The 11,000-nt window shown below is 47.5% G+C and overlaps 1 protein-coding gene across 3 annotated transcripts in view; it reads right to left on the reverse strand.

Moving 5' to 3' along the window:
- The window catches only part of LOC143134438 (microtubule cross-linking factor 1-like), a 66,138-nt gene extending 55,536 nt beyond the window's left edge, over nt 1–10,602 (reverse strand). For all 3 annotated transcript variants that reach the window (XM_076294844.1, XM_076294843.1, XM_076294845.1), the window contains exons 1-3: nt 9,185–10,602; nt 6,994–7,218; nt 5,851–6,006 (exon numbers count right to left, since the gene is read on the reverse strand). In XM_076294844.1, coding sequence (XP_076150959.1) covers nt 5,851–6,006; nt 6,994–7,218; nt 9,185–10,054 — 1,251 coding nt within the window. In that variant the 5' untranslated portion in view covers nt 10,055–10,602. The remainder of the gene's footprint in view (nt 1–5,850; nt 6,007–6,993; nt 7,219–9,184) is intronic.
- Nucleotides 10,603–11,000: the final 398 nt, after the last annotated feature.

The following is an 11,000-nucleotide window of genomic DNA, read 5'->3' on the forward strand; positions in this document are numbered from 1 at the left end:
CAAAGCACAGCATGGGGACAACACAGTACTGACAGTACAACGCCAGCTGTTGCTGACATGTATCAAAGCACAAATACAGCACAGGCATAAAAGAATACTGACATGATAACTCAGTACTGACATATAGCAGAACACTGAGGCAGCATGGGCACAGACACAGTGCTAGAGAATACTGACATTATAACATAGAACATGTATGTAGTAGTTGACAAAGACAGCACAGTACTAACATCACATACACAGGACTGATGTATCAAAGCACAGATGCAATGCCTAAGGATAGCACACTATTATCATATCATATCACCCAAACGACTCAGGACAGTGAAGAATAACACAGAAGTGTGCTGCCAAGCCCAGCTCCGCTCCTGTTGTGATCCGTAGAGCAGGTCTGTGCTGACAGATGCAGTGGGATCTCTCCCTTCTGTCTCCGGGCAGAGACTCCTGCCTCCCTCATCACTTTGCACTCTCCACATCTCTCACGGCTGGCACCACTCAAAAGCCACCGCCGGCCTGGCACAACAGGCTGGCACAACAGGACGCCTTCTGGGTATGGAGCACTACATATGGATATGGCCGAATTACAGAAAAAAATAATAATTCTATCGCTGCACATCCCAATGCATACAGCAACACCCCGAGTTTGGGTCTTCCTACTGCCTATTAAAGCGGAGTGCATGTCCGCATTGCATTTGTGCTGCTTTCCGGCCTGGTGTAGCGCTTTCCAGTAGCTTCAGTTGTGCTTTCAATGGAGCCTGGCTGTCTCAAGTATAAGTAAGTATATAAGTATACATACTCTTTTGATCCCGTGAGGGAAATTTGGTCTCTGCATTTATCCCAATCCGTGAATTAGTGAAACACACACAGCACACAGTGTACACACAGTGAGGTGAAGCACACACTAATCCCGGCGCAGTGAGCTGCCTGCATCAACAGCGGCGCTCGGGGAGCAGTGAGGGTGCCTTGCTCAAAGGCACTTCAGCCGTGCCTACTGGTCGGGGTTCGAAACGGCAACCCTCCGGTTACAGGTCCAAAGTGCTAACCAGTAGGCCACGGCTGCCCGTAGGTGTCTTGCTATGCCAGCTCAGCTGATCTAGACAAGCATGGTGCATGTGTTTGCACATTAGATCCACCTTAAGCCCCCATATCATCCCATATCAGCTGGGCCAAACCTCTGCATCTGCCACTATGTGTACAGCACATTAATCTATCTACCTATCTATCTACAGCACTGTACCACTGGAGTCCACATCCACTGATACTTGAGCACCAGCTCTAAGGCCTAAGGTACACTGGGACCAGAAATGGGGTCAAAAGAGAGAGAAAGAGTGTGTGTGTGTGTGTGTGTGTGTGTGTTTGGATGTGTGTATAAAGAGGAAATGCTGGCTGTGTTATCTTTAGGTGATGAAGGTGTTGGGACAGGTGCAATATCTTGCTAACCCAGAATAACAACATTCTTCAGCAGGTGTGAATTGTGATGAAGTGAGTGTCCTGTTAAATGTATGTGCGTGTGTGTGTGTGTCCACTGTCCATGGAATGTCTGTGTTTGTGTTCAATTGTCTGTGTGTGTGTTCAATTGAATGCATTCAGGCTGTTTGTGGTATGTATGCATTGGTAAATCTGTCTCTCTCTCTCTCTGGGCCAGATGTACTAACGCTTTTGCACCCACTTCAGGCGTATTTGTTTCGCAACGTGCGTGTAAAATCATTGCGAGGTATGTACAAACAGGCCGCAATTATGTAAAAGCGCAAACTGCCTGTCACGGGAGCTGAAAGTGGCAGATTGCATTTTTCATGTCATGCATATGCATTCATGGGAGGATCCAGGGGAAAGTGGGAGTTTAGCTTAAAAAGATGGGAGGAGAAGAGTAAAGTGTGCCTAATTATGTATTCCGCGGTAGTGGAACAGTCCTTCACACACACACACACGGCAGTGGAACAGTCCTTAACACACACACACACCAGTGGAACAGTCCTTAACACACACACGCCAGTGGAACAGTCCTTCAAACACACACACGCCAGTGGAACAGCCCTTCACACACACACGCGCCAGTGGAACAGTCCCGGTTATTAACACACACACACGGCAGTGGAACAGCCCTTAACACACACACACACAGCAGTGAACAGTCCTTAACACACTTTGGACATTAGCATTGGAAATTAGAACCGTCCTCATGAACTGTCCTAGAACTCATGCAGGACTGTGCATGTTGTGCCTAACGTGTTTCCTGAATGTAGGACAGTCAGTTCCAGCAGCACAGAGCAGATAAGAAGAGGCCTGGCAACAGTTTTATTTTGTCCCTTTTGGCACACCGTAGCAAGCCCTGCCAAGTGGTGCTTTTGATGCACTGGATTTGTGCGTTGGTACAGGCACCCGGGCACCTCACCGCAGGGCACCCGAGATTGGCACACGTCCAGGAGTCAGGAAATGGCATGGCGGCTTCACAGAAGTGAACCCCCACTGTGCTAGTCAACACGGGCACTATGGGTCCGTACAAAAGGGGAAAAATGCTACCTTTTAAGACATCTAACAGGGGAATGAGGCTTCGAGGCATGTCCGAATCAAATATTTCTGTGAAATGCTGCCTTCTAAGATACCTTCGTTTTGACAAAATTTGAAGGCAGCATTGATGTATCCCTCATGCTGCCTTCAACGTCAAAAATTCTATTTAATTGTGAGCAGCTATTGCTGCAGTCGAACGTTACATTATTCTTCTTTCTGGTATCCGAACAATGGCGTTCTATGTTGCTATCTTGCTAGGCTGTCCAAAACAAAGTTCGTAGCTGGTACCTTCATGCCTGCTACGGCAAGTGACTCGGTAGAGAGCTGAGGGCAGCGAGACAGCAGACAGATGCCTTCCGTTTCGTACAGACCCTATGAGTCTCTAGAACTGTCTGCTAGAACGGTACTGTATCTTATGGGGGGGGCATTCTGAGAGGAGAAGAGCAGAGGAGGAGAGGAGAGGGGAGGAGCAGTGGGGAGGGAAGAAGATGGGAAGGTGTTATGAGAGAGAGGATAGGGGGGAGGAGAGGAGAAAAGTAAAAGAGAGAGGAATAAGTGTGTGGAAAAGTAGAGAGAAAGGGAAAAGAGAAGAAGAGAGAGAGAGAGACAGAGAGAGAGAGAGAAATGAGAGTCAGTTGCTCTGTGGAAGAGGAGAGGAGCGAGACATGATCGCTTTTCTCATGCAGCCAGAACAAAAAGCCCACAGAGAAACTAGCACCAGGGACCATGCCAGTGCCCCACTGGCTCTGCTGTCCTCTGCCCTCTTCCTCTCTTCTCCTCTACCTCTCTTTTCCTCCCCCCCTCTTCTCCTCCTTTTCTCCTCTGCTGTCCTCTGCCGTCTTCTTTTCTTCTCCTCCTCCCCTCTCCTCCTCTTCTCCCCTCTTCTCTTCCTCCTCTCCTCTGCTCTCCTCTCCTTCAACCTCTCCTCTCTACACCTCCTCCTCTCCTCTCATCTGTCTATAGTGCCATCTGTGCCCACTGGTGCCACTGTCACCCCCAATCAGTCTAATCTGCCCCCCTCCACCAGGAATAGAAACACCTCATCCAGTTATCACACAGACCCATGGGCCCAGCCATTACACTTACCTGAGATTATCGGGGGGGGGGGGGGGTTAGGGGGGGCATATACACACACACCAAACACAGACACACACACACTAAACATACACATACACAATTTCACATACATACAAAAACAAAGACACAAACACACACAGTGTGAGGGACAGAGCAAGAGAGAGTCACTCACACACACACACTCACACACACACACACACACACACACACACACACACACACACACACACACACATACACCAACAGACCGATCCAGGTGTGTTATCATAGGCAGGCCAACACCAAAGGCTTTACGGTCACCTGCTCAGACAGAGGCTCTTATCCACACTAAGCTTATAGTCACACAAACAAAAGCACTGCTAATACCCAGTCTCAAGAATACCTTCTCAACAGCCACCTACATACCTACCAAACACACACACACACAAACACACACACACACACGCACACATACATACATACAATACATACCGGTACACATACAGTACATACACACACACATGCACACACATGCACATGCACAGACAAACACACACACATACACGCACACACACACACACACACACACACACACAAACACACAAACACACACACACACACACACACATACACACACACACACAACGGTCATAGAGGACTGCAGGAGACCGGCAGGTAGGCTGACATCAGCCACATGACCTGTCTAGGTCACAGATTCACAATTATTTACTTAGCAGGTGCTTTTAACCACAGTGTACACAAACACACACACACACATACACAGAATCCCACACAAGAATGTGCACATAGGCTCTCTTTAGATACACCCTCTGTATGAAAAGGATGAGCCAACATTTTTTATAGGAACACTTCACCTCCTAATCTCTTCTCACATACACACACACACACACACACACACTCTGATGCAACTGATGACCACCAGTTAACCCTCCATCACATGTATTGGCTTGATGACCCAACTGAAGCACTGTTTGCTCTGTTCACCTCCGCCTGCTCCCTAGGACCCAGCGGAAGTGTTCAATCACAACAAGACGCACACAACAGCATCCTGACCACACACAGGGCCCTCTCCCTCTCTCCCTCTCTCCTACCCTCCCATTTGCGTCCTGTCACTCTCAACAGTTCTGTCACATAAAGGCAGAAAAGAAACTGCCACAGTAAAACCAGATGTGTTAGTCAGAAACCGTTTGCTGGCAAGATCGATCACAATAACCAGAGCCCATATATTTACATATTTGTCAATAATAATATCAGAGAGTTTTCATATTATCAAGTCAGAGTACACCAGCATGTCTGATTGTGTGTGTGTGTGTGTGTGTGTGTGTGTGTGTGTGTGTGTGTGTGTGTGTGTGTGTGTGCGCGCGCACATGTCTTTCCTCTCAGACAGAGCAGAAGGTTCTGACTGCAACAGAGAGGCTGCTTGTGCGTCTACCTGCTGCGAGAGACCAGACCTCGCTAACAGGCCATCACCATCGAGACACCCTGACCAATGCACTGTGAAACTGCTGGATGACGATGTGATGACACCGTGCTGATACCGTGCTAAAGGCACAAGGTTAGTTCCAGTGCAATATTTTCATGAACACTTTCAGCATCACTACAGACTTCCACAATTCCAAATCAGGTCTATGCCTATAGTCAAACTAGAAGGGAACTCTCAGAGTCAGGCCATTCAGCAGTCAAACCCCACTGGAAACAAAACCTTGCTGATGACATAAGTCGTCATCATCATGACCATCATCATCATCATCATCATCATCATCTTTGCCATCGTAGTCACCTTCCCCACCATCATCATCACCATCATCATCATCATCTCCACCAGCACTATTATCAACACATATCATCTTCATCATCATCAACATCATCTTCATCAACATCCTCATCCTCAGTTCACTCTCCTGCCTCATGGCTCCCCTTCATCCATCAAACACAACCCTCACCTCCACTCTGTGACTATAAATCTCACCTAATATGTCATCACATCATCACGATCACCATCACAGCCACTACAGCCACAATCAACATCCACATCACTTTATAAACTCTAAATGCTTATGACACCATGATTAGCACAGTAATTGACCTCATCATCATCATCATCATGTTCTTCATCATCATCGTCATCATCACCACCACTACCTCATCCCTGCTCACATCTCTCCTATCCAGCTGATGCATTGGAGGTCTCTCCACTATTAATCTCATCATCATCATCATCTTCTTCTTCTTCATCATCACCATTGTTACCTCGTCCCTGCTCACCTCTCTTCGTTCCAGCTCGTTGTGCAGGGCCTGTTTGGAGATCTCCACCTCGATGATCTTCTGCCTTAGCATCTCGTTCTCATCCTCCGCCCGCGTGCGCTTGTCCTCCACGCTCTCCAATTCGTTGTGCAGACGCACTGACACGTCTTTGGCCACCTGAAACACACACACACACACACATATGAGAGAAATACACACATTGATATTGGTATTGCATAGTGTGAAATAACTACAGTCACACTGAAATAAAGAAGAAAAAGAACACATACACAAACACAAACACACACACAGACACACACACACACACACAGACACACACACACACACACAGACACACACACACACACACAGACACACACACACACACACACACAGACACACACACACACACACAGACACACACACACACAGACACACACACACACACACACACACACACACACACAGACACACACACACACATATACACACACACACATACAAACACACACACACACACAAAAATACACACACACACACACACACACACACACACACACACACACACACACACACAAAAATACTAGGGCTGTCAATCGATTAAAAAAATGAATCTAATTAATTACATACTCTGTGATGAATTCATCTAAATTAATCGCATATATGATTTTTGCTGTGAAAGTATTTTAGTGACATTAAAGTTCAAAAACACTTTTATTATTATTTTAATAATGGCCATAATAATCTATGATATGACCTAATATGCTGAGGAAATAAATTCAAAAGTGCTTCGGGAAGAAGTTTTTTTTTATCACATACATTGCAGAGGACTTTATTTTAATCAACACCATCAAGCCGTTTTTGAAAAGTAAATGTTCCAATCAATGATCTAGGCAGCACATTTTCTTCTCTCTCCTTCATACAGTCTAATGGTTACTGACTACAATGGCTCGGGGTCAAAGGTCATACAGAATCGATTAATCTGCGTTATTTTTTTTAATCAGTAATTTTTTCTAAAATTAATTAATCGAAATTAATCAGTTAATTTGACAGCCCTAAAAAATACACAAAAATACACACACACACACACACACACACACACACACACACACACACACACACACACACACACACACACACACCCCACCCCACACACACACACACCTTGAGGTCCTGCTCCAGACTGCGTAACAGCTCTCCATCCACATGTCCACTCTGGGCAGCACGGAGGCTCCGCTGCTCTGCCTTGCGCAGCCGGTACTGGAGGATGCGGCAGTTCTTGTTGGAGCGGTCCAGCTCGCGCCGCAGCTCCTGCAGCTGGTACATCTCCTCCTCCAGGTAGCTGTCCCGCACCTCCTCCATCTCCGCACGCAGCTCGTCCACTTCATCCTGACACACACACACACGCACACACACACACACACACATATGACAACATTTAAAATGTATATTTCTTCCAACACAAACTGTACACATACTGTACATGGAGGATAATATGTAAGTGTCTCCATAAAAGCAGTTCATCCTTTTCAATTTTCGTTGTATACAAATACCAGGAAACATACATGTAAACACACACGCCGACCGCGCGCACACACACACACACACACACACACACACACACACACACACACACACACACACACACACACACACAGGACATGTTTGCATACACACACAGGACACACACATGATAACATGTCTATACATATAAACATATGCATACAAAAACCATACAAAAACCTTAGAACACACACATGACAATATATACAGTAGGTGCAGACATGTGGGAATACACACATATGTGCATAGCATGCATCTTTATTTTTATCCACAAGTAGGTCATCATGCCTATCGCACCTACAAGTCACTATCCACAACTCATTACACTATTATTACACTATCCCACCATAAGGACATGAGGACAATAGGGTAAGGTGGTGCCCAGGGACGCTTAAGACTAGATGACCTGTGTATGAGGGCGTCCAGAGATCCAGAGTGATGCTGAATGCATTGACTAGACAGAGGTGGGTCCTTTCCTTGAGCCTTACTCACTGGGTTAACCAAGTAGGCCTCAGCCCTTGATATGCAATTAAAATCCTTGGGCTCACACATGCTGAATACAAATGGTGCTAAGAAGTGTCATGAGAGCCATGAAAATGCACAGAATATGCGCAACGAGTACTTCTGCGCTCTTGATGTCATCACTGAGCCTTTGAGTGCTATCTAGGGGGCGGGAGGAGGTGTAGTGTAGCCTAACACATCTGGACGCTGAAGAGAGAGAGAGAGAGAGATGCCCCTAGCTTGGTGAAAGCACGCGGGCAATCAATTCCATGGGGACCAGACCATTACAAGCGCAACGGCCAAAGCCGATTAAGACAGGCTCTTCTTTACGGTCCGCCAGAGAGTGGAGATAAAGTTATGAAAATCCTGTTTGCGATATCTCTCTCAGAACCTATTTAATGCGACAAGATAGGCAAAAAAACACATAAACTGCATTAACTCAGATGACTGTCATTATTTGGGTTTAAATAAAATGGTAATATCTACTGCAAATTCTTCAATTGATTTACATCTCTCTGTGTGTTTTGGAGGCTTAATCTCATCATCGGGATAATTCAATCATAACTTTCATAAATGACGGGTAGCTTATTTGCGAATTAAGCTCTAACACGGCCGCTAACCTCTGATCTGTAAACCCGCTTAGTGCACTTCGTTGTCCAGATCACTGTTTTATGCATTTTATTCATCTAAACAAATAATTCGTGATTATTCAAATTAAAAAATATAGCCTTATATGTTTTAACGCATAAGGTCGACAACGTGGTTGTTCAGTTACAATTCTTTACGTAACCACTCACCTATTTTCGACAGGCTAGACTACAATACAATAGGCCCACACGGGATATCTGAGTAGCATAGCATGTGTATGAGTGGAGAGATAATATAAGTGACAGAGGGTTCTGGTTGAATCGGCCTGACGCCAAGTCAAAAAGAAATCGAAGTTGACGCAGGTCGCCAGATGGTTTGTTCAGACCTCGTAGTCAGACACGACACCTGAGCCCAGCAGTGAAAGTCATCAAGACATAAGAAAAATCACTGCGCAGGAACAGACACACACACTCACACAATCAAACACTCAAACACACACACAGGATTTAGTCTTTCCGACTCACGTCAGTTCACTTGGATACGTCCAATGATGATCAACAGAACAATGTGTAACAAATCAGAATGCCCACTAACGGCTCAACCACATACGTTTTAAACAACAGCACAGATCTACATATAACATTACAAAACATCCTAAGGAACGCACGTCCCGACTGTTTGTCGTTTTGTTTTCGGTGCTTACCTTGAGGTAGTCGTTTTCAGATCGTAGCTCCTCTATTTCCCTTAATAAATCCTCCTCTATTAATTCCTTGCTGCGATCCAGTTTAAATTGTGCGCTCGCAGCAGCAGATTTGTCCTGCTTGCTTTTCTCGGCGTGTGCACCTGCACTGGCCGAAGCCTGAGACATGCCTCTCGCTCCGGGAGCCTCCACTGTGCGCAGCCGAGCGACTGGCGCCCCGCTCGCTTCTGAGGCTGACGCGGTCTGCTGCGGATTATCTCCCGCCACCACATGATCCCGTTCGCTGGACCCGGAACCGGTCCCTGATTCGGCGTCGCTGCTGGGCGCCTGTGCAAGTCTCTGTTCGTCGGAGAGCGGCTCGGATGGGCAGTCGGACAGGTCGGAGCTGCTGTCTGTCTGACCGACCCGACCGATAGTAGCACCGGTGGGAACACGGATGGGGGACCCATGGCCAAGGGGTCCATGAGAAAGTGGGGCTACTCTGCCCTTTTTGCTTTTGGCGAAGTGTGGACTGCTGTCGACCACTTTGCTGGCGGTTTTCGGCTCTGTTGCCGCTACATGTTGCGTGACTTTAACGGCCTTTTTGGTCACCGAGGACTTGGGGTGACTTTTTGCCGGTGCGCACTTGTCCTTCGCCCCGGTTAAGGTTCGCCGTGAAAGACGACTCTGCGTGGCTAACTGCCCCGTGGGCGCTTGCTGCTTGTTGAGTTTGGGCGATTTTGGTACGATGGCGGTCGCCTTCGGAGAACGGGAGTGTGTATCCTTTATGAAAGGTCTCGCCGGAGAGGGGGCGCGATTTAACCGTTTCTTCTCCAGCTGATGGTGACTGTGCGGTCTGGTGTCGTTGCCGGAGCCATTGGGACTCTCCATCATATCCCGCCACAGGCGTGGGGAGGCCGAAGGTGGACACGGTAAACCCTGAACTCAGGAGAATAACCCTGGCAGATGACACCAGCGACGCGGATCCCCTCTTTGGTTTGCCTTCTCATCACTCCAGATTGGTGCACATATGCATAGACACATTCACACACACTCACGCATAGGCACAAATACACATACAGACGCACAGGCTCGGTCGTTTTTAGCTGTGCTTTCCCATTGCGTCTGTAGGCTATTGAAGGCTGTATCCTACTGAGATCATCGGACTGTCATTGCATTCCCCTCTGCGGGTGTGTTCTCTCTCCTTTCAGGCTCCTTTAAGGAAATGCGGCGACAGATTCGGACAAGGGGAGCAGAACGTCTCGAGAAGATCCCCGCTCTCCTCCGGTCTGGTTGTAAACGTGATATCGACAATCCTTCGGAGGTCTTACATTTTACTCTGGTTGTCTCCCGTTCGTCCGTCTGATGTCGACCTCCTGGCTCCCCCCACTGTGGTCTCGTTCGTTCTCCCCTGTTTCTCAACCTGTCCGCGCGCTATCTGGCATGTAAAATCTGCACTCTGCCGCTGCGGTCTGCCTACCGAACGCCCGTGGCTTTTAGCGGGGGCGCATGCGCCTGTTTTTCACAAACACCGTACGCACTCGCTCCTCGCGCTTCAGCCTCCCCAGGTTCGCAGACACGCCTGCGTGCGCATGTGACAGAGACGCAAAACGCTGACACACACACGACACGCACGCTCTCACGGTAATTCAGGCACTCACCTACGGAAGTGAGAGATGTAACAGGAGCTCTCCTGTTGCCCCTCCATCTCTTCTAGTAGATCCTGAAACCCAGAAGAGAACAACCAATGCCTGCGATTAATGGTGATTAGCCACTCCTGAGGTGACCAGTCTCAGGATGAAGTGGACAGTCTGGAGATGGATTCAGAGAGAAATAAGCC

This window comes from Alosa pseudoharengus, unplaced genomic scaffold (assembly GCF_046254945.1).
Source record: "Alosa pseudoharengus isolate Yale_2024_CS ecotype anadromous, Long Island Sound unplaced genomic scaffold, YU_APseudo_1.1 YU_APseudo_1.1_scf_2, whole genome shotgun sequence".
In the NCBI taxonomy this organism is placed as follows: domain Eukaryota; kingdom Metazoa; phylum Chordata; class Actinopteri; order Clupeiformes; family Clupeidae; genus Alosa; species Alosa pseudoharengus.